At 35.5% G+C, this 24,026-nt stretch overlaps 5 protein-coding genes across 7 annotated transcripts in view; 2 read left to right on the forward strand and 3 right to left on the reverse strand.

Moving 5' to 3' along the window:
• Positions 1–24,026, forward strand: part of LOC124404791 (integrin alpha-PS1) — a 28,416-nt gene that overhangs the window by 388 nt on the left and 4,002 nt on the right. Inside the window, exons 2-18 of one of the 3 annotated variants that reach the window (XM_046879186.1) lie at positions 497–621; positions 766–792; positions 2,090–2,196; positions 2,323–2,450; positions 2,536–2,744; positions 2,825–3,029; positions 3,127–3,273; positions 3,362–3,503; positions 3,601–3,869; positions 3,958–4,183; positions 4,259–4,490; positions 4,588–4,981; positions 5,107–5,330; positions 5,411–5,649; positions 5,808–5,902; positions 6,011–6,140; positions 6,229–6,491. In XM_046879186.1, the coding sequence (XP_046735142.1) occupies positions 497–621; positions 766–792; positions 2,090–2,196; positions 2,323–2,450; positions 2,536–2,744; positions 2,825–3,029; positions 3,127–3,273; positions 3,362–3,503; positions 3,601–3,869; positions 3,958–4,183; positions 4,259–4,490; positions 4,588–4,981; positions 5,107–5,330; positions 5,411–5,649; positions 5,808–5,902; positions 6,011–6,140; positions 6,229–6,459 (3,130 nt within the window). In that variant the 3' untranslated portion in view covers positions 6,460–6,491. Of the gene's footprint in view, positions 1–496; positions 625–765; positions 793–2,089; positions 2,197–2,322; positions 2,451–2,535; positions 2,745–2,824; positions 3,030–3,126; positions 3,274–3,361; positions 3,504–3,600; positions 3,870–3,957; positions 4,184–4,258; positions 4,491–4,587; positions 4,982–5,106; positions 5,331–5,410; positions 5,650–5,807; positions 5,903–6,010; positions 6,141–6,228; positions 8,232–24,026 lie in introns of those variants that run through there. The other 2 variants (XM_046879185.1, XM_046879187.1) reach the window with 2 other exon arrangements.
• Positions 9,892–11,865, reverse strand: LOC124404793 (post-GPI attachment to proteins factor 3). The gene is made up of 7 exons (XM_046879189.1): positions 11,532–11,865; positions 11,216–11,358; positions 10,992–11,144; positions 10,791–10,915; positions 10,477–10,610; positions 10,196–10,400; positions 9,892–9,998 (listed from the first exon to the last, which is right to left on the reverse strand). The coding sequence occupies exons 1-7, from the start codon at positions 11,662–11,664 to the stop codon at positions 9,947–9,949; spliced, it is 945 nt and encodes a 314-aa protein (XP_046735145.1). The 5' UTR covers positions 11,665–11,865; the 3' UTR covers positions 9,892–9,946.
• LOC124404796 (coenzyme Q-binding protein COQ10 homolog B, mitochondrial) lies at positions 12,010–13,249 on the reverse strand. Its single transcript, XM_046879191.1, has 3 exons — positions 13,001–13,249; positions 12,647–12,781; positions 12,010–12,555 (listed from the first exon to the last, which is right to left on the reverse strand). Exons 1-3 carry the CDS (start codon positions 13,006–13,008, stop codon positions 12,111–12,113), a joined length of 588 nt encoding a protein of 195 aa, XP_046735147.1. The 5' UTR covers positions 13,009–13,249; the 3' UTR covers positions 12,010–12,110.
• LOC124404794 (succinate dehydrogenase [ubiquinone] iron-sulfur subunit, mitochondrial-like) lies at positions 13,609–15,888 on the forward strand. The gene is made up of 7 exons (XM_046879190.1): positions 13,609–13,765; positions 14,245–14,375; positions 14,654–14,797; positions 14,870–15,065; positions 15,159–15,260; positions 15,320–15,442; positions 15,631–15,888. Exons 1-7 carry the CDS (start codon positions 13,721–13,723, stop codon positions 15,730–15,732), a joined length of 843 nt encoding a protein of 280 aa, XP_046735146.1. The 5' UTR covers positions 13,609–13,720; the 3' UTR covers positions 15,733–15,888.
• On the reverse strand, positions 16,183–22,851 carry LOC124404790 (nitric oxide synthase, salivary gland). Its single transcript, XM_046879184.1, has 24 exons — positions 22,709–22,851; positions 21,402–21,538; positions 21,137–21,299; positions 20,960–21,051; positions 20,747–20,888; positions 20,512–20,651; positions 20,233–20,407; positions 20,064–20,165; positions 19,779–19,973; positions 19,593–19,690; positions 19,359–19,503; positions 19,177–19,281; positions 19,045–19,112; positions 18,798–18,941; positions 18,548–18,722; positions 18,301–18,430; positions 18,163–18,241; positions 17,891–18,084; positions 17,651–17,820; positions 17,245–17,543; positions 17,059–17,183; positions 16,838–16,983; positions 16,567–16,758; positions 16,183–16,433 (listed from the first exon to the last, which is right to left on the reverse strand). Exons 1-24 carry the CDS (start codon positions 22,814–22,816, stop codon positions 16,326–16,328), a joined length of 3,432 nt encoding a protein of 1,143 aa, XP_046735140.1. The 5' UTR covers positions 22,817–22,851; the 3' UTR covers positions 16,183–16,325.

The raw sequence follows: 24,026 nt of genomic DNA on the forward strand, positions 1-24,026 counted from the left end.
CAAGAGATTATATTACTCTTCTTATTTTATCCATACATTGTACTCCGTTTTCAGTTATCCAAAACCCACCAATTTATTTATTGCTATCAACTTTCTCACATGTTGTCAGCTCTTGTTTATTATAATATTCAGATAACTCTTTACCACTAGCGTATGAATTTTAATTATCTTATCCAGAAATTTATGAATTATTTCTACAATGATTTAATTATCACTCCTTCTCACGCTGAAGATCTTTTCATCCAAGACTTGAGAACACACAGCGCTATAGTCAGCATTTTTTAGATTATTTTATTTTGACTCTTATTTCCTAGATGATACTGAGTCACTTTTCTTACATCTACTTACGGCGTCATTTCTTTTATTAAATGGCCACATCAGTACCTCTTTGCAATTCACTTATTCCAATTTTAATCAAGCGTGATAAACAAATATGTTTATAAATTTTTATGCAGATTCAATTTTCAACATTCAATTTTTCTTATCTGTGACACAGGATGCTGGTGGGCGCTCCGTTGGACCAAAATCGTCAGCCCGGAACGAACAGATCTGGAGCTCTTTGGAAATGTCCGCTTACCACGAATACTTTGGATTGTGAACAAGTTGTCACGGATGGAAGAACTGGTAACTTAATAATTAATAAACATATAAATTGTTATTAGTTCTCACTTACTGTCATCTATCAAACAACTTTCTCTTAATCTTTTATGTTGGTACTATTATTTGTAAATAATTTATGTCATAATTATGTTTTGGTCAATCCAGCGGCAGCAGGAAATCCAAGTACTTCAAGTAAGTTAATAAATGGAGTTCTAAGGAAATGAGGAACATTTGATTGCCAATGAAATATTTTTATTTACATTTACTGAAATTTTTTTTTATACCTTGCCTTTTTGAGAATCCTTGTTTGCAGAAATTTTTCTTTGTTTTTTTCCTTTTATTTTTTACCTCATTTTGCACGCCAATGTTCGCCGATGACATGAAGCATGTTCCAGAACTTTGCAGAAGACTTTGGCAAGTGAATTTTTACTGCGAATCTCGAATATTTAATCATTGTCTTGGATCAATGGCGCGATATTTGAAAATGGTATTATAATCTAATTACAGGTTGTTGGCTCAGAATTTGATTTTCTCATTTATAGCTGGGAGGCGACCAAAAGGTCATAGTTTTACTGTGTATTACATTTTCATTTGTTTTCGGTAAATTTCTTCTAATCTTTTTATCCTTTCATTTCATTTTTACTCTTTGTTTCATTTAATATTGTGGTGTAGTAATTGCTGTAATAAACATAACAACTAACTACAGAAGTTAGTCTTAGAGCTGTTACAGTGCCGAATATATGTGATTACAATGGTACCTTATCATCTATCTTTAATAATTATACATCTTTATTATAATCAATGTGACCTAACACTTGGATACACTAGCATTTTATATGCAAAAATTACGTTATCATTCATTAGCCATATCGTCTGACTCTGAACTTTGACGCATGTTCAACACGCTAATTAATGATTAACTTTTAAAATCAGAATGCTTTATGAACATGTCATTTATATCTTGCAACAACAACTAACAACTAATTGCGCATGGTAAATATTAGTGTAATAATTAGTGCGCTGACTTGTTCAATAACAAAAAATAACATTACGCTGGACCAAAGTAACATGCTGCACAAATTTTTTATGCTCATATTTTGAATGGTTCAATTCCTATGCAGCCAAGCTTTGCTGCTTTCTTTCTCGACTTTTTAATACTCACAGTTGCGACGCGTTCTGACTCACCCAATTGGATCGTTTAAAATTATTTTCTTTGTTATACCAACCTTATATCCAAAGATACAAAAGGCTGAAAAAGTTTCTGACATCCTGTGTAAACCACGAATTTTCAATTCAAACTTTCCTGTGACGATACATCGATTTAAAAACATTTTTTATTTCTATTTTATATACCTAATAAGCTACAGCTACTGGCGCAAGTTTAAAGCATATGAAAGCACTGGAGTAAAGGAGATGCATCATGATGGCTTGTGTTGAAGAGAGAGAGAGAGAAAAGGGCACTACTTATCAATATATGAATTATTTACAGTTGCCGATTCCGAAGATTTGGTTGCACCTAATAACGACACTGAAATAAAAGACAATCAGTGGCTCGGAGTGACGGTTCGAAGCCAAGGCGTTGGCGGCAAAGTTATGGTACGTGTCTAGATTCATTTAAATCTCTCCAGCTTCCAAGGTGAGCAAAAAAATTTTCACGAAGGATCAGAAATGCTTGAATGTCTACAGTCTACAATATTTATTGGTATTTTATCACCTATTCAGGTCTGTGCTCATCGTTACATTGTCAGAACGCCAGATTCACGGTGGGGTCAAGGTCTCTGCTATATTTTGACTAAGGAATTGAAATTCGAAGAAGTTAGGAAGCCCTGTTCTGGCAGACGGACAAACAAGTTGGTTTACTTCTCTTTCACCTTTCATTGAATACAATGCCTAAAAGATATCAATGTTTAATTATCTATCTTGTCTTATCACTAGAGCTCACGAGGAGTTTGGTTACTGCCAGGCGGGTACTAGTGGATTGTTGACGTCAGAAGACCGCGTCTTGATTGGAACACCAGGCCCTCACACATGGAGAGGAAACCTATTTGTCTTTACTATTGCTGACAATTTTTTAGATCGTGACACCACCATCTATCATGCTCCAATGCAGGACAATTCTCCCGTCGACAAGTATAGCTACTTGGGTGAGCACGGCGATTCCATTGACCTAAATCTCCACACTAGTCCTTTCGTCATTCTATATTTGTTTTATATTTTTTCATAGGGATGTCCGTGGCTGCGGGTAACTTTTTTAATCGGAACACATCCTATGCTACTGGTGCACCACGATCGAATGGTACAGGACAGGTGGTTCTATTGTCCAGACATCAAAATCAGGAAGAAATGAGCGTCGACTTGATTTTGGACGGCGAGCAAATCACTTCGAGTTACGGATACGAAATAACGTCCGCTGACGTTAATGGAGACAAGTAATTTGACCATTGAATTAAGAATTACAGAAAATTTCGTTAACAAGTTGAAATATTGTACCAAACTTGTTTGACCATTTTTTCCTACTATTTTCAGTCTTACAGATCTTATAGTGGCTGCACCATTTTATTTCAACAAAGCAGAGGGTGGGGCGGTTTACATTTACACAATGCTGTGCAAAAATATAACAAAGAATGAGAAGTGCAACGTGCCAACCAAGTTGATTGGGCGCGAGGAGTCACGGTTAGTTCAGGCATTACTACAATGCAGTGTTTAGTTTTGAATTAGAAATGCTAGAAGGTACACCACCTGTTCCATCTCACCTTCATAGATTCGGATTTGCTCTGACGAATTTGGGGGACCTCAACAAGGATGGATACGAAGATATTGCTATTGGGGCACCGTACGAAGGCAAGGGGGCAGTTTATATCTACCTTGGATCTAAAGATGGCTTAATCACTTCACCGTCTCAGGTTTGTCTCCAAAATTGTCGGCCCATTCTGCTGGACGTGGAAATGAGCATTGTATTATTTCCAAATGCTTGGATCGAATATGTGATCATGATTCTAGGTGATTCATTCGAGCCAAATGCCAACCTCCCTCAGCACGTTTGGGTATTCTTTAAGCGGGGGTATCGACATGGATCAAAACGGATATCCAGATCTTTTAGTCGGCGCTTATGACGACAATGCTGTTGTCCTCCTCAGGTCTCGAAAGATCATCGACATTACAACGTACATCCAATATCAGAATAAGGATTTGACTTACCAAGAGAAGATCGCACCAATAGATCCAAACAAGCATGGATGCCCTGCTGATCCTACCTCTAACTACACGTGGTAAGTCAAAAAGTTGTTGCCATGAAACAAGTATCAGGAAAATTAAGCCAACAATCTTAAGCGAAGTACTCATACAATCCTTTTTCAGTTTCTCATTTGAAGCCTGCTGCAAGACGGCGTCATTGGTCAGAGATGAAGACATGCAAAATCTTCGACTCAACTACTACATCGAAGCGGAAACTTATTCAGGAGTGAGAAAGTTTTCTCGAGTCTGGTTCAAAAATGACAATCTACGTCCAAATTCTATAAATCGTACCGTAACGTTAGATCCGAAAGGGTTGGTGCACTGCCAATCTGATACAGTTTATCTTAAGGTAAGACTATAGAAATAAACAATCGTGCCTTTACAATGAGCAAAAATTCAGACACTAACAGAATTATCTTTATAGGAAAACACACGTGACATTCAGTCCCCAATCAAGTTTAGGTTTAATTACACGTTGATTCAAGAAGAACCAGTTATGCCGGCCGAAGGAGGCCCATTGCCTGAAATGAAAAACTTTCCCATACTGAATCAGCAGGAAGCTGCGAGAATATTTGAAGCTACTTTCCAAAAAGAATGTGGATCGAACGATATTTGTGAAAGTAATATTCAACTTCAAGCGGCGTTAAATCTGACAGGTGAGTTGATCAGCTTGTAGTTTATTGAGCAATCAAAACAAATAATATCTGCATCAAATACCGTTTGACCTGTCTGTTTTGCTTTTTATTTTGATAGTGATACCAACCGCTCCAAACTTTTATGAATTATTGCTTGGCGAAAAGGAAGAAGTTGTCGTTGATGTAAACGTGACGAACATTGGGGAATCTGCTTATGAAGCCCAGCTCTTTATCACGCATTCACCAAGCCTGAGCTATATAGCTAGTAAAAGTAACGATTCGATCCTTTGTAATGTGTACAATAACACTGTCAATTGCGCAATTGGAAATCCATTCAAAATGAACCAGTCTGTGAATATACAAGTCAGATTTGACCCTAAAGGGCTCGGGGACAGCGAGTCTCAGCTTGAATTCGTAACTTTTGTCAATTCAACGTCAAAAGAAGTCAGCGAAAAGAAGCCCATTTCTCTAAAAGCTACTGTCTCGAAGAGGGCTGAATTATCCATTCAAGGGTAAGCTGTGGCGAATAAATTTCGAAAACTGTCACGTTCTTTATAAAACTGTTGCTGTATATATTTTTATATTGCAAAAATCTTGTTGTTATGTCCTAAAAAATTTCTTCATGGATTCGTTTCAGGAATAAACAAAGGACCTATTACGGAGGACTTGTAATTGGCGAATCTGCCATAAAACATCTGCACGAAGTTGGACCAAAAGTGTCACACGTTTATCACGTATTCAACGAAGGTCCGTGGAAAGTGAACATTATCGAAGTTCACATATCCTGGCCTTACGAAGTTGCTAACGACAAACCTCACGGCAAATGGCTTCTCTATTTGGAAGAATTGCCGACAGTACAAGGTAGTAATTTATTAACCCACCATTTTTTAAAGTGACTTTATCTTTTCTAATAATGCGCTATTTTTCTCAATCTACTGCAGCATCGGGAGGTGGTCAGTGTTCATTACCTTATGATCAAGATGTGAATCCGTTAAAATTACAAGGAAGTCTTAGTCTCGATGATATGGACAATATCTTTCCGTCGACCACAGTTATCTCACCACTCAATGGTTACTCGAATCGCACGAGTATTATGCGGAAACGTAGAGACACTGAAAAAGTAATAAACACAAAGACGATGATTGGCGAAGATGGTCTGAGACACCAAATTGTCTCTATGGTAAAATATTTTCATTTTCATCAAATTATCAACGACTTGAAATATTCACAGTGTAAAAGTACCGCAAACTTTAGGATGAGAAATCCTATCTGTGAGTTGTGCTAATATTATCACAGATTAGGTAGAAACATTGATTATTATTATTATTATTATTACAGAATTGCAAAGCAAATACGGCAAAGTGTTTCGATATTAAGTGCATAATATATAATTTGCAAAGGAATCAAGAGGCAGTTATCGCAGTTAAGGCCAGGTAAATTTTATAACTTTGAGTAAATACCCAAAACGATTATAAAGAGCAGAGTTTGAAAACGCGTTCAAATTAGTCAACTTTTATTACGAATTCCGCTTTGTTTTCAAGGCTCTGGAATTCAACGCTAGTCGAAGATTATCCAAGAGTGGATGAAGTTAGGATTGGATCGAATGCAAGAATAATTATTCCGAGTAACGTTGTGATAGAACAGGAAAATCTGAAGGACGACCAAGCAGTTGTAAGTTTTCTTATTCTTATCTTCTTAGATGTTTATTCAATATTTTTCCGAGTAACTCGATGTGGGAATCATACGTTCGTTTGTCTAGGCGGAAACCATAGCTTATCCAAGTTTGCTGGGTGGACAAGCCGCGGAACCAGTGCCGATATGGATAATTATTGTGGCTATAGTGGCAGGTTTGTTACTCCTTATTCTTTTGACACTCGTGCTGTGGAAACTTGGATTCTTCAAGAGACGCAGGCCCGATCCCACACTCTCTGGTAATCTTGAGAAACATAGAGACGATAACCCAGAGAACGAAGCACTGTTCAAGCACTGAGGTACTTATGTTGAACAATCTTTATTATTGTTAAGGAGATACTGAAAAAAATGTCGAGTATTTTGTCGCAGTTTATTACCGGCTAATTATTCAGAGATTAAATCCAGTGACGCCTTAAAAAATTGGTATTTGCGTATTATTGATTATATATGTTACGTTTTTATTGTTGGTATTTAAACAAACAAAAAAATTCGAGAAAGAAAGAGGATATTCAAAGCCTATTGTTATTATGCATATTGTGATAATGATAATCTCTTGATTCATCTATTTCTGAGCGTGGCTAAATATGTTTTTTTAACGCAATTTATTTCTCGTTTATTTCTCTGCAAAAGTATACGTATTTATAATATATATTTTATATATTATTATTTTCACATTGGGCAACTTTTCGGTGCAAAAGTAATTACCACTTCTTTACATTTTACTTAATTTGAAAGCACGGAAAAAAAGTAGCTGAATATTTAGGATATTTTGATCGACTATTGGTAACGTGTGAAGAGAGAGCTGAAAAATAGTATTAAAGAGCACTGATGCGACCAAAGTAATGTCAATTTGATAACTGCCTAATTAATTACTTCTTTTCTTGTTTTATTAAACTAATAATGTCATAGACAATGTAATCTTCTTTATTATTTGACTGAGTCTATCTCTGTTACGAATAGACGAATTTATTTAAGTTACTCCCGGTCTTTTCGTGCAAAAAACGCTCTGTTGTCAATATCAATATTCGTATTAGATGAAATGAAATTATAAAAAATTATTACTGCGGTGCCTTAAATTAATCGCGTTATTATTCACAACAGCTTAAAAACGGTTCGAAAGCAAACAAATGATTTATGTATAAGTATTTCTATTTCAGACAACAAAGTGTTCTTGATAACAAATTTTACTGTACAGATCTTAGATAGTTTATTAACTACGGTAAGACTGACAAAAGATGTATTTTATATCACTACATCAGAGTACTTTAGCTTTGGTGGTAAATAAAAAGAAAATTACCACAACAAGTCTATGAGTAAAATGTAAGGAATTAGGGAATCAGACTTACAATATTGTTTTGAAAAAATATTTCAATATATTCACTTACATTAATTACAGACTTTTAAAAACAATACATTTGCAAAATCTAAAAATTCGAAATTACGGCGAACGCCAAATATTTCCTTGTTATATCAATCCAAAACTCTTGTACTGTGATATGTACGAAATTGTGGTACATATGTAGATATTCGACGAAAATTCAAATGTTATAACAAGAAAAAATCCGTTAATATGGCTATATCTGTATCTACAACGTATAGCGCACAAGTTTTTACAGAAAAATAATTCCTACAATTTGTATTCTATAAAATTTTTTAATACGAAGCAGCTAACCCACTTTTTACTAAACTAGTATAAATTGTACTTATAAAAGATATAAATGAGTTCATGTGTAACGAATGAACTTATCCAAGTCCAGCATTTTAATTGTGACGAAAAGTGTATGATATAGTATTGATTCAGTCTCTAATTCTTTTGTGATCAATGAATACTGGATGAAACAATTCATGTGAACTCTGAGCTTTGTTGATGTTGCTTGGCCAGGTTCCATATTTCGCAAAATGTTTCTTTGATCACAGTTTAGCAGGAATTAGATGAACATAAATAGACATTACAACAAATCACTACCATATTATACATATCACTGCCATGAGTTATTGTAGATTACTACTTCTTCTGGAATAGGATAAACATTCCCTGAAGCGAATGATAATTAGCAAAAAGATATAACACTAAAGAAGTATAGATAATAATGGAAAGAAACTAATCTTTTAATTAACTAACAATATACACGTACGTTTGTATATCAGTCTCTGATACCCATTTTTATGTGTATACATACATTTGTCATACTTAACAGTTGCATTTATACATGTACAGGGTATATATCAGCACAACTTTTGCACATGAACACAAGTGTAATACATATACGTAATTCAAAAGTGTGGCAGCACGTTTATTATTAACGGCACTAAAATAACTTAATCATATTTGTCACATCGGTCGTTTTCGACCATAATTAAAATAGATGAAAGTTCGAATCAATCGGCAACTGCGAATATTTTTCTAGACTAACTACCTTACACACATTATATAAATTATAACAATTCATTAACTACAAAACGAGTTATTGGAATGATTGAAAAATTTTCATCTAAATCATAATATGCACAATCTACTCTTTCGAGGTCTATTAAAATAATTTTTTATTGGAAAGTATTATGAGAATGAACGCACCGAATAGTTGAGCTAAAGCTCTGTCAATATAAAACTGAAGTAATAAAAAATGTATATATATATTTCCATTCTTTGGATTATGTTGATAGTGGCGTTTCTTGTATTTACTTATAACAAGACGATTAGATTTTGGCAAATGCTTAATACATCCAGCTTTGACCAAGGTTTAAACGTAGTTGTTGATATATCTGGCACCTGTATTTATACATTAGAATTAGAATTTTAATAACGTTTAATAACCGTTTTCATGGTTTCATTTTTTAACAAACATATGCTGAAGTAACAAAATAATATTATATATTGTATTGCTTGTATTTTAAAAAAAGAAAAGAAAAACAACAACATATTATAATATGTTGAGAATTTTATGAAATAATAAGCCAATAATGAGTGGTGGATGCTTATGAAACATAATTCTATAAACACTCGTCGAATTCGTTTCAATGTTTATACCACAGCAATATTCGCAATTGAATTTTTTACCTGTATCGTTAGAGCCAAAACTTTTAGTACATTCCAGTGATTTGAATTGTGTAATAATTATTTTTATACGAATCGTTCACGACGATAAAAGGAAAGAAAAACAAAGAAGAAGTTTCATAAGCATCTTTGAACTTTGAAATTTGTCTGAAGTTTTAAGCTTTAATTAGAATTGTTTTAGCTGTTTTTTCGTATAAATTAATATTATATCAAATGATCAATAGTGTTCTTGCAATACGCGGTAGCTTGTTTTTTTTTTTTTTTTTCTTCTATACAGCGTGCGTGAGTGTATTTCTGCACGAACCACAATCAAATCCTAATATCCTGAAGATAATAATTTTATAAATTTTTGTACTTAATTTTATCTGGCTACAGGTCATCAATTACCATATGGTGCTCCAATTTCATACGTTTAGGTATCTCTAAAAATATAGATATATAGATATATATATATATATATATATATAAATATATAACTAGTAATAAAAATTTATTAACAGATACATATTCACTTATACTTCTCCTAGATTCAATTTGTCACAACTCTTGATTTATGTTACTATATTCAATATACGTACCTATATGTTGTGTTTGATTATAACTATGCTTTTATTGTTCAGAATGTTTGAAGTTAATTCACTCGCTTGAAGTGATAAAAATAATAATGATTTTCATTCAATTCCAATCTTCTGATAGCGTCGTTTTTAAATGAAATTCATGTGGTATTCGATTAAATCTTCTCAGCTAATCTCTGTAAATGCTTGCAGTCTTGAATGATGAATCTGGAAACGTGATTGAATAGTCAATACAGATGTAAATTTTCATTGACAATGTTAAACATTAGACAAATTTTCATAAACAAATATATCTTGCTTGAGACATAATTGTTATAAATATTGTACATAAATTCTACTCAAGGTAAATTACCAGACTGAAGAAATATTTTTCGGTAGTAAAAAATGCAGTGCACAAATATTACCGATACAAAAGTATCGCCAGTGGTACGGTAGAAGCGTGCCATAAGGAATGAGCATCGAGTGTCCAGAGAATTGGAGGAAAGTCTGCAACTTCTAGCAGTGTAACTAAAACGGTACCAATATTGAACCAGGCGATCAATGATGCGTGTTCAAGTGCTTTTCTGTTGCGATACCACCAAATCATTGACAAGAGGAATGTGAGGAGTCCTGTAAAGCGTTCAAGTTTTAGCTTTGCTGGCTGGGGTATGTCAATTAGATTCATAATAAAAATAAGAAAAATTACCGAGGGCCAGGTTGAACTTCATATTATACCCATAATTTATTCTCCCAGACCATAAATGAGACAAATGCATATAGAGTATGGTCAAATATCCGCAAGTTACGAAAATGAGTGCTCTATAGTTTCCCAATGCTATGCTGTAATTTTTAATTTAAACAAGAAAATTTGATTATTGTCTAAAAAACGAAACTAGGTGGTTTTACAATAGAAAATACAAATCGTGATTAAAATTATAAATTAACAGACTGATATTTCTTGATATTGAAAAATCTAGCCGACATATTAGATTTGGGGATGGGATGAGAAATTTTTCTTACCGTAATATCGTGCAGTATAAGAAAGTTAGAACCATGGCGAACGCGCAAGAATAATCCATTACTTCTGTGAAAGTTTTATCGCGCGCATGAAATACTGTAGACCAGATCCACCCATTCATGCACACCTGAAATTAATTTTCTGTATCGTTAGCATTATTAAATTTAAACATTTTAAAAAAATTATCCAATGAGCCAACTCACAATGCTAAAGTAACTCCAGGCTAACTTCATAGGATTGGAAGGTCTTATGGTTTGTTTAAACTTTTTGTACATCGTGTAATGCACTTGGAAGTTTAGTATGGAAAAAATTACAGAAGCCGGCTCCTGCAGGCCCAGCATTCGAGCAAATGGCCACTGAAATTTAAAGCGCAACCATGATTAGTCGTGATTTTGCGTATGAAACAATACAACTGGCCTACTCTTACCTTTCCATAAAATTGAGGAATGTTCCAGCCTTGAGAAGCAAAAAAGTCGACGGTTTTCCACATGCAAATGTAACGACAGTCATCGTCACATGTCCATAATAACAGTCTTAACTCCAAAGGTGCGTTTTCCTTGAAGCCCGCGTCTGAAACAATCAAATACCGATAAGAATACGGTGGGTGATGGTTTCTTCGGTGCAATTTTATCAATGAAAGTGATGAGGAATCAAACATAATATATTGTAAAATGCTAAGTTTTGATTTGAATTTCGATCTGTGCAAGCGATTAATTCAAGCTAACCTGCGAACGATATCTTACCTGTGGTGCAGTTTTTCGTATAGCATTTTCGAAGGCATTCTCTGTAGTAAATTGATCTGTCTCCATTAGAGCATTCAGCATTGAAAACTGTGAATCCGAGTATTATAACCAGGCCGTAGAACAAATTTGACATCTCGGTTGACGGCACCGGCAAGCAATAATCGTTTATATCGTCGGTGCCGGAGATTCGGCATAAAAATTAACGAGAAAACCTCTAGTGAATATTATATAGAATTGTAATGATAAAAGCCAATATTATATTCGCGGAATTTTCGTTTTCTTTTTCCATATATTACTAATTCGAAACGTGGAAGTTTGAACGGGAACCATCTCCCAATTGAGGTTAGGTTAGGTTAGGTTTCTTCTGACCAATCTCAATCCGGGGATTCAAATTTGAATTTACTTACCGCGTATCCTATCTTCTAAGCAGGTTGATTTCTCGAGATTATTATCAGGGTAATGAAAAAGTAATAAATAATTTAATCAATAAATAAATACTTTAATTTTAAATAATGTTTCTTGTATGTACAGAATGTCCTATATAATATTGTAGTACAGTTTGCAGTTTTTATACGGCGATCATCTTTCAAGTCTTACAACCTTGATGCATGGTCTACCATACCGTCTTTTGGCTTCTTCTATGAAAGCATTTTCCATCTGTCTGACAATCTCGTTGAAGAAGAAATTCGACAACTGAGAATGAAGTACTGACTTAAACTCGAAAGAGAGAGAAAAGTCTATAACACAGGTCTGCTCGTTGTTCTTCAGTCCGGGACTGAATACCCACAGCGTATTTAAGTGGTTGAAAAGTTTCCCATCACTGCATTCAGCTTTTACCATACGTGGGTGTATCGTTGTCACTTTTGAGGTGTAACTCTCATTTATTGGTGGAAATCCAATGACTAAACTTGCCCTCAGAAATCCATCTCTTTTAGACAGTATGTCGGACTTTTTACAGAATGGTACAAACATTTTGTAGTTACCAACGTCAGCGACAATGTCGAACATCTGCTCCATTGAGAAACTGTGGTAAAAGATAACGTTAATATTGCTTTAATTTCTTGTTTCAGAAAGCAAAAATTCTGATTCATAAACAAGCTATTTTCCATCCTTACCCAACAAGTTTTCTGCCCTCAAATTCTTTGCATCTATTTTGGTTTCCTAGGTTCATGAATGTTCTCTTCAGATTGGCCTTGACTTTGTAACTTTTTCCAATTTGCAATGTGCAACCTTCAACTAACCGTTTATACCTGGAATAAAAGAGTAGGGAATAGAAAAACGTCTCGAAATCTTTAAATTTCATTCTTTTCTAAGGTTTTCGACATAAAATAGTGACAATAAGATAATTTAATTTTTATAACCTAACTATTCCCGTGATATAACCATGCCTGCGAAATCCCTTATCGATGACAATAATCAGTTATAATATGGGAGATTAATCTACGTGAAAAAAGTGAACAAAATCTTACCTGTACATTGTGGCGTTGCACTTTTTGACAGCACAGTAAAACTCTCAACGTTACGAGCACTGTAAGTCCGACATCGCGTGCGCCAATCTGTCCATAGTCCACACCTGCTGCCAGAAACCGCAACAATCATGATGCAATTACAATGCAGAGTGCAGTGCTAATGATAGAATTACACTTTAAACATCTATGCGTCCGTTTTTTGCGACGATTTTTCATTCTGCCTGATTCCGGGTAGGTCAACGCGGACATCGATGTATTGCGTAAGATTTGAAAATCGAGAAAATATATAGGATTAGGTATACATACTTCGTACAATTTTGTTTTTCATTGGATATCGTATTCAGAACCAGAGATTCAGAACTACAGGTGATTTCAATAGTTATCAAGGTCTTTCAGCGTCCTCTGGTTTTTTCCGCGGAAACCATTATATCTTCAGTTAACGGCGTAGTTTATCAAAATATAAGGTAGCACATATATATTTATATATATATATAATTTGTATTTATTTTCACAATTTATTTTAAGATTAAACACATCTCAGCTGTCGTATCCGTATTAACTAACGTTTAGAAACTCACGAAGTTTGGATTGTAATTCAAATCACGCGCCGCGCTGCGCCAGCTTTTGTTTCGAGATTCTCGATTGGTGTTGAGTTCGCACTGATTACGCAACGATCAGTGTCTAGTGGTAGTTTGTGGATCGCGCCAGACGGACGTAAAAATGGCAAAGATTTTCCCGACAAATTGCCGAAATGTCATTCGACAGGTACGTAATACGATGTGCGGTTTTGCTGATTGGAACATACAAATTTACGTGATTTGTTCTCCTACTGCAGTTTTTTAAGTTTTACCAAATTTCATCCTTTTTTCGATCCTGTCATGACATAACAGCACCCACCTACTCTACCAGACTCGTATTCCAAGTTATTCCGTGCCGCATTTATTTAGCACATTGTTATTACCGTTTTAAAATCAAAGCCGAGTGTTTTGACTTGTGATAATTACACCGTTGCGGTCTCACCTTTTTCCTGTTTAATTTCACCCGGGATGCAGTGGAATTTTAGGTTGGACTTCAACCAATAACAACATAATCTACGCTTTATCATCGAAAAAAAAAATTTCCAAATATAAATCCGAAAACATAGACACTTACATCAGCATGCCAACATTTGAATACCTCAATTGATGAGTCGCAATTCATTTCATATATAAAATTTTCGTTATAAATTTTGATCTATTTCACAGGTTCGTGGATTGCATTCATCCACGGTCCAAAATGCTGAAGCCAGATTAAAAACTTTCAGCATTTACCGATGGAATCCCGACAAGCCTGACGAGAAACCGGATATGCAAGATTACAAAGTTGACTTGAATTCGTAAGTTTCCAGTGCTGTTTTCGTGGAAATCAGATTTTTGCAATATACAATATGTTTTCGAAATTTCTCACAACCTGCATAACATCGTACGATAATCGTCATTTTATTCACTTGCAGCTTTTGTCACACCCTGTTATCCTCGTTCCTTTGGATGCAATTACCTGTGAAGGAGATTTCCTTAACTTGCCTATATCGATCCTATCAGCCTTAATACACAAGTAATGTTTTCTCTACTATGTTTTATTCGTTTAGTTATTAACTAAACATAATTTTTTCAGATGTGGCCCCATGATATTAGATGCTTTGATTAAAATTAAAAATGAGGTCGATCCAACTTTGACTTTCCGCCGTTCGTGTCGGGAGGGAATCTGTGGTTCCTGTGCAATGAACATCGGTGGAACGAATACTCTTGCCTGTATCAGGTATGACTTTCACAATTCTTGAAGATTTCCTGTTCCTGTACTTGACTCATAACATTTTAATACATTTTACAGCAAGATTGACACAAACCTTAGCAAGAGAACTAAGATCTACCCATTGCCTCATATGTATGTTGTAAAAGACTTGGTACCAGACATGAACCACTTTTACTCTCAATACCGTAGTATACAACCATGGCTCCAACGTAAAGATGCCAAAGAAAGTGGTACTCAGCAATACCTGCAAAGTGTTGACGATCGTAAAAAATTGGTGAGTACACTACTAATCTATAACGTATGTCATCTATTAATTTATTACAAAGTATATGATTCAGACAATAACCGATGTAATATTATCTCACAGGATGGTCTATACGAGTGCATTTTATGTGCGTGCTGCAGTACTTCTTGCCCATCTTATTGGTGGAATGGAGACAAATATTTAGGCCCGGCAGTTTTGATGCAGGTAACTACATCGTGATTAATTGATTTTGTGTTGGTCTCACACTTTGCATAACGATACAGGCTTACCGGTGGATCATCGACTCAAGAGATGACTTATCCAAGGAACGTCTCGAGAAACTAAGAGATCCATTCTCCGTCTACCGTTGCCATACAATTATGAATTGCAGTCGAACATGTCCTAAGGTAAGTCTCTTTGCAATGAACATTATTGAATCTAGTTAATATTAAATCAGCGAAGATTATTGAAAGCATATAGAATTTCCATAAAATCAACTAATCATGTGTTAAAAAAATTGAAAAGGTCATGACTCTAGAAAATTGGATTATTTGTATATTGGTTTTCATGAAATGTTTGAATTCTTTTCAACTAGGGGCTGAATCCTGGTAAGGCGATTGCAGAGATAAAGAAGTTGTTGGCTGGTGTTATAGAAAAAGGTGAACCGGGCCTCAACACTACCGCTCTGCACAATTGAGTATTGCTGGTAGGAATTAGTCAGGTTCACAAATGATGTAAGAGTTATTTGTGCACAGTATTGTCGTGCATAGACGAATAAATGTATAAATAATGTATACAGACAGCGTGGTATGTATACATGTATTTATATATGTATGTACATAAAATATCAAAACCATCACTAAATTGATTCCGAATTTTTTGAAATGTTAATTTTTCTCCATTTATAATTTAAACTTATTTTAACGCTCTTCTAATATAAAAAAAAACTATTTTGCGATTGTTATGTTCGCATACAACTTAGATCTAAATTCAGAAACAAGATTTCAATATAATTTGCAAATCCCTGTGAAACTTCTTCAAAGTTAATGATCAGTATTATTATACAATGAACATTACTTGTTTATCGTGAGGTGAAACTTAATTCAAAGTCTTATGAGTGACGGTATAAAAATAAATTAACTGTATATTGAGATTCAAAGATTGTAATTTATTATTTGAAATATAACATTCTTGTAAGATATGCAGAAAGAGATTTGATATAATTATCGTAAAATTTTCCTATCTCTAAGTCTACTAAAGTGCAAGATTTAATTAGTTTCATTACTTTCTTCATGGTTCTGATGCCATTCTGATTCTCGCTGTCTCTCGCGATCGATTGTGCACTTCAGCAGTACGTAGAGTTATACCAAATATGTCCTCGTGGTATCGATTTTCATCCTGAAAGAAATTGAAATTGAAACGTTATGGTGTATTTGTATTTTAGGTAATATCTTTATTGCTCACATCAGCAAATTAAAGGAAATTGATTGCAGATTGACTTTGAATTATCATCTGTAAAATATGGTATTACCCTCAAGGATAACATGTAAGCCTCAACTTCCTTATTACTGAGCCTTCCGTGTGTCTGAATAATCTGTTTCAAAGTTTGATAAACGTCCTCTGCCATTGTGCAATCACCACACACATAAAAATGGCCTTGCTCATGTACTAGCATCTCAAATATCTGAGAAGCCTCTGCTTGAATTAAATCCTGAACGTAAGTCTGTAAAATTTATGATATATTTCACTTTATTCATTTATCATTCAAGAATCTATTCAAATGCAGCCAATCTTAAACTGACCTTCTTTACTCCAGGCTCGCGCGATAATGCGAGAAATACTTTGTCCAGTACACCAGCTTTAAGCATTGCATTCTTTTCCTCTCTGTACAAATCTAAATCCCGTTGCCGACAGCCAAAGAACAACCACATTTTTCCTACTGTTTCGTCTGCACGGAAAAATTAACAGAATTTGCAGTCAAGCTGAAGGCAATGGTGCTGGATATAATTGAAACATGCTCTACCTCTGGCGAGTCTCATTTCTGAAAGTCTGTGGTGCCAGAATCCACGGAACGGGGCAATCCCGGTACCTGGGCCAACGAGTATCATCGGTGCTCTTTTTTCCAATGGCATGTAGAAGTTTGGCGCACTAAAAAGTTGTTTATATTAAATATAAAAGGCTTTTTTTCTGCATATTTGGCTGTACTGACCTTCGAACGAAAACGTAAAGTGATTCGCCATCCGCCAACTGATTGAGATAATTTGAGCAAACTCCATAATGCATTGGACCTGTACCATCTTCGGTCTTGTACTGAACAACGGCAACTGTAAGATGTATTTGTCCCTGATGGACGTTAGGTGATGATGAAATACTGTAAAATCTGGGCTGCAAAGGCGTTAGCTGAAGAATCAAAAGCGATGCGAGTGGTCTAACAGACGGAAACTCTTGGAGAACTTCTAAAAGATTTGGGAATTTCCAGTGACGCCAATCCTCGTATGCCGTTGAATTCTAATGTAGAAAAAAGAAAGTATATATTGCCAAATCTGAGGTAAGATTAGTAGTAGGAATTTAGAAATGTTTCCGAGAAAGCAACTATACGAAAAATTTTTACATACAGTTGCTAGTTCAGTAAGCTGCGCTTGTTCTTCCTGGTTTGTTGCTATTGATGCAAAATATCGCAGAAGATTTGGAGTTGGTGGGGTAGTTATGTCCAAAAATCTTGTTAGTAGCATTCGTAATGAGTTTGGTAGATAACGCTCATGTGGCATCCAAGTTTTCACAATACCTGCATGTTCAAAAAATAGATTAATCGTGAAATTTGGTTTGTAATGTATATTGAAGCGAATGCAACAAACCGTTTGGAGTGTGAGACTGCTTCTGCATTTGCAATTCAATCGATATGTCCGGATCTATGTTGGTCTGAAGACGCTCTATAATACTATCAACAAGTTGAGCTCTGTTGCATGCAAAAACACCCAAGTGATCCCCAGGCTTGTATTTCAATTCCATTCCAGCGATTTCATCAAGTTCAAGCAATAATGTAACGCCGCTAAAGGTGGGAGAAGGAACATTATTAGACTTGTACTAAAGTTTACCCAATTCCAAGCTATTTCCCAAATTTTCTTACCTAGAGTTACTGCCGTTTAAATTAGTTTTTCGCAACATGTTGCACGACATGACGTTTCTCGAATGGCACTTCTTCAATGCTGAAATGTAAAACGTGTATCGTCAGGGAGCGTTGAGGGTAAAATGTAGGGTAATTTACCTGTAGCAATTGGCTCTGGATCAGCTTCAACAAAGCGAACCGCAGCTGGTGATAAAACGTCCGAGCCCAATGACAGGGCAACTTCTAACAAAGTTTCATCGTCATCCAAGCAAAATGTTTCACAGGCGACCTGAAAAGTGAAATACGATCTCAGAATAGTTCCAAGTGAAATTACTTTTTGTTCAGCTAATAATGTTATTATATTCTAGTTTTAAGAGCCGAATGAAACTATCTATTTTATACTAACTGTAAAAGTATCTGCGGCCCATTTCCTGAAAGCCTGTTCCTGTCCACACATCTCGTCTCCTTGTGCCAAGCGCAGCAGACGTTCGCCCCCAAGTTCACCAAGCAGATTGTCCACGTAACGTCCGAAGGCGCAAAAGTTTGGATATGCCGAAGATCCCAATGCAAAAACTGCAAACCTATCAGGAAAAGTGAAAGTAAAATTATACATTAAGTGGCATTTTATTATGTGCATCAAGTTCCTCTCAACGAACCTGACATTGCTTAATGGCCCGAAAGTATCCTCGGCTTGAGATTCGGTGAAGGAGCCACGAAGAGAATCCAACCGGTCTAATTTCTTGGAACTTCCTAGTTCTGTCTGGCTATTTGCTTTTATAAATGACTTGGAAGTGGCCAAGCTGAAAACATAATAATTGTTTAGTTCCAGCGAATTCAGAGGAATTCTGTTCTAGTTGTAAACCATGAATCTTTGACAGGAGAAAAAGAATGGAAGCAAAGTACCTGATCTTATTTTCATTGTTTGAGTAGGTTTCGTTCATCTTCATCGCATACAAGTTTTGAGCAAATGCCTGAAAGATGTGAAATGTGATTAAAGGAAGTAGTGTACATTGTCATTGATGAATAATTACTCACTTCTCCATTTTCAGGTGGATCACCATTTCCGAAAGTAGATGTAATGACCAGCAATAACGCTTCGTGTTCAATATTGCTGATGTCATAATCTGCCATGCAATGAACCTGTAGAAAATTATGTAAAATTGCTATATTTAAGTCTATTATCGGGTCAGTTTTTGAGACCTTTTTTCTATGTTCACCTGCGAATGAAATGCATGCCCAAGAAGCTCCCCAAGTTTTACCGCATACATTTCTGATGTTTTAGTTTCCGTAGCAAAAAGTACCGTGGCTTTAATTCGACGGGATAATGCTCGTCCGAATAATTTTGACGTGAATTTTACGGCTCTGTAACAAAAAATGCATGCATGATGTTAGAGTCGACCTGAAAGGAGATTGCAAAATGTCAAACAAATATTAAACATCAACTGTCATACCTAGCTATTTGCTTGAAATGAAACTTTCTCCTCGGTTTCTTTGAAAACGATTTCTTATCTCGTCCTTTCTTCCACTGATGAGTTTTCCAGGCAGGGTCCTAAAATTTTGGCGAACTGTAATTTTTTTCCATACTTGCTTGCGACGATTAGCAGTAAACAATAGAATGAGATTTGCTGTGTCACCACCTGATAATCGTACGATGGTTTGAGATAGTATAATGCCATTTCTTGGTGAAAAACAGGAGTAGCAGAGCCAGAAATAGGCGGAACGATCCATAGCCAATCTGCTGGACAACCATTGCGTAGACGCATTTCATTTTCATAATGTTTCATGAACGATTCAGAGGCAGTATGATGATCAACAATCGTTACATTTTTCATCTAAAAATGATGAAATCCATTCTTATAACTTATGCTACTTCTCTGTTCAAGATTTGGAACTGTACCACGAACTATGCCAGTATGACGCACCTGAAAACTGTGAAGCACCGCGACATTTGCCTCTATCATAGCTTTGTCTTTCCACAGTGAACTCGCTGTTCTGGTGTCCAGGCCCATATGAGTCGCAATAGTCTGAAATAAGTGCAATATATGTGCATGATTGTAATATGGACAAGCTGTAACATCTAGTCTAATTTACCTCCAACATATTGTAACGCTGAATGTCGCAGAGATCTCGAGAGCCAATTTCCGTGCTCATGTACCAGCCGTTGAATGGCGCAGCAGTGAATTCCAGTCCACCGCAATCGAATATCATACCAGAAACAGCCGGTACTGCAAACCACTTGAGATTTAGTTTTTCGAACCACTCGTATCTGAAAGTCGTTTGAAGATTGTACAGTGAAAACTATGCAACTTTGGAATCATCTTACTGCAACTGTCTGTGACCAACTAGTTCGATAAAAAGTAAAATACTTACGTCGGATGGCTGAGAGAAACTTCGAGCACAAGTTCGGTCGGAATGTCAAAGTAGTCAGGATCGTGTCCATTTGCTGATAATACTAGTGGCAATATGTCAAATCTTGTTCCAGAACCTCTCCAGCCAAGCTTCATACACAGCTAAAGAAATCATTCACAATTATACTTCTATGACGATAGAGACAAAATCAAAATTGCTTGAATCGTTCTGGAACTATCATCTGTTCCTGACAAACCTCTGTAAATTCTACGTTTACTGGATCTCCCGTGATTGTACCATCAGCATTTTTATAGCCAGCGTAGCTAATGAGCTGTTGATTCCAGACTTTGTAATCATGCTTGCCATCGGTTCGTTGTGGAAAAATGGTGATTGCTGATCTAAAATACAGTGAGAAGTCAATTTGTATTAGTATCTTATAAGTCAGTGTGCGCATAAAATGATTATTCACCTGATATTTCCCTTGTTTGTACTGTACTTGATGTGGTTGCAGAGTGCCTCAAACATGCCACTAGTCGTTGTCACGTATCGACAGTCAAAAACCTGGCGAACGTTATTATTTTTAAAAATTACACATATGCGAAGTATTCATAGCTCTTATAAATTTTTTCAGCAAATGTCTTCGAACCTGCAATTTTGACCACTGAATTCGCCCGATGCAACGAGCTGCATTTCGCCAGGCCAATTTTGCTCCATATACCAACTCTGTTTCGGTGAGTTGGTACGTACTTGTACCCAAGACTTCTCGCTGTATGCTTTCCCAACGTGACCGGTGCGCATCACTCTTCGATCTACACATTGAATTGAACGCAGTTGAAGGTGATCACAGAGATTTGCTTTTTCTATTGTAATTGAGGTTTAAAACATGTGTGACCTGTTTGTAAATACATTACCGTCTAATGGATGCAAAGTATTGATCGAGAAAATCTTTAGCATGTACTAGAATTTCTTCTTTTGAACGTGGCTCTGTGCTGTGATTAGGCAAGGACATTATGCTGCCCAAACAGACTTCACTGGAGCAATGCGTTCTCTGGAAAATAAATTTAGCGATGTCATCGACTTTAGTATTGATGTGTAAAATAACAGAGTTACGAATTTAAGTTCAAAGTGTTATTACATCTGCTTCATGTAAATGCTATTCATTGAAAATGATAGTATTTCTCTCAAGGATCATAATATTGTTTACTCTCAAATGTTACATACTAAGTACGTATACGTGTGTAATTCATCTGAAAAAACAATCTTACACACATTGAGAAATATTTTTTAAATTCTTGTTACTACACTTACTACTAATGTATAATATGGTTCAGATAAAACGCAAGGACGCGGTGAACAATGAATTTGCATCATGATGGGTGAGTACGTGAGATTCTAACGCAGTTACAACGCCCATTCAATCTCAACAACTTGTGCTTCTACGATTATTTTATGCATAATTATATACATCAAGATTGGATCACGTTCCTGACAACAATCGCTGCCAAGCAATGAATGAACAACAAAAGAATGGGTACAGAGGTATTTATGTGCATGCATAATACAAATTATATGACCTAAACAGTTTTTTATAAATGTTATTGAGTATATTCTAAGTCGTGTATCATTCAATGTTTTCTTTGCCTAATTTAATCTCATCGACAAAAAGTGACGAAAATTTTTTTTCAATTATTACGGTGAAATGAATAAGTCACAGTGTAAGTCTGCTAATTTTATAGGAGAACAGAGGTATTGAAATTGCATGTACAGCTTAATGTATCGTTTAATTGAAGTTTTTGTTATTGCATTGTGAAATGGTATCAAAACGTGAAGGAGATTAATTCCATTTCACTGAAATGATTGCTTTAATAGTAAAACACTATCGATTTTTCTACTCATACAAAAGACTTAATGTGAACGAATAAGAAGAAAGACACTGTGCCTTGTCTTGAGATTCAAATCTATGGTATGAAGTAGTCTAAATGTTCTATAATAGAAAAAAAAATTAATTTCTCGTCTTCCTGATTTAAATTCAATTTCAAAATTGAATGATAAGCCAGTAATTGCTAAAAGAGCGAAGGTCAGTGTGATTATTTCTTGTTATGATTATAATTAAGTTGTAAAGAAGGAATTATCGAAGGATAATTTATTGCGATCGATATATAGTATTTATTAGAAAATGATGTAAATAAATCATTGTTCAATAACATTGTATCCAAACCTCGGCATTATTGCTGTGAAGAGAATCGAATGCTTCTGTTTTGTATATGAGATTTCGAAGTTTCGTCGGTTTCCTCTGACACGGAGGCGCAGCTTCGTGGTCCTTCATCTCGGCAATGCGACGACGATGTCCCTGCGGAATTATGATCTCTTCGAGTTTTGTCTTTTCCGTTTTTCTTCGACAATTCTTGAAAATAACGTTTGCGACTCTCGCGCTACCGCGACCTAATATATGTATACCCTTTCCTTGGTCAATGAGAGCGACTTAAATGTCTCCCCGGATTTGAGAGCGCGGAGTGCCGAGAGTGGGAGAGCCGAAGACGCAGCCCAGCATCCTCGACGGTAGCTCACATGCGCTGTGAACGTATATCATCGATTTAACACGACTTTCAAACCAGGTGTTTTGCGAAAACCGCGCCTAGAAGCGGACTGGTTAATTTGCCTAATTGATTTCCAGGAACGTCGAGTTTTACCGTAATATGATTATCATCCCATCGATTTACAATTATGCCCACGAGTTGCGTTCCAGATCGAGCATTATATGATGTAAAGGACGTTTATTTGATCGGAAAAAATCTTGCTCTTTTTTATAATGCTTCCATTTTCTTCTGAGGATTATTACAAAAACAAGCATTTTTTACTATCTACCGTAATCGCTGATTCCTTATTTATATTTAATCTTGTATTCCTTGCTCGCTTTGTATTATTTGATATAAGTAAAACGGATCTTCGGTAAATACCGTTAATGAATATTGAGTACTTTTAAGCAGATCGTAGAAAGTACGGTACAGGCAATTGTGATTATTTTTCCGACAATTAATGAGTAGTTACGAACAGCCTCGCTATGCATTTCTGGAGTAATTGCTTGCGATAAAATAATTAGTCTGGGGTATTTTGATCATATACTGTTTACCTGCAGTTTGTTGAGATAAAAATAAAAATAACAATAATCATCAAACAAAGTATATGTAATTAATCAATTGTTGATTTCGTAAAATTACATGAGAATAGCAACAATATTGATAGAAATAAAAGTAATAAAAGTTCCAACAGTGATGAAAATGACGATAATAAGAGAAATATTGCATGTATCAACCGATTAGAAATAATCATATTGATAATTGTAAAGATAACAGTAATAAATACAACATTACGACAAAGTAATAATAGGTATTATAATCATCAAAGTCGTTGTAATTTGAATTTCGAAACATAGTCAGAATCGATAACTCTCGATCGCGCGGCGATACCGCGATTGTCTTATTTTTTCATGTCAAGAAGCCATATTCAAAGTGCAGAAACTCAAATCTGAGGATTCT

Source organism: Diprion similis, chromosome 3 (assembly GCF_021155765.1).
Source record: "Diprion similis isolate iyDipSimi1 chromosome 3, iyDipSimi1.1, whole genome shotgun sequence".
Taxonomy (NCBI): Eukaryota; Metazoa; Arthropoda; class Insecta; order Hymenoptera; family Diprionidae; genus Diprion; species Diprion similis.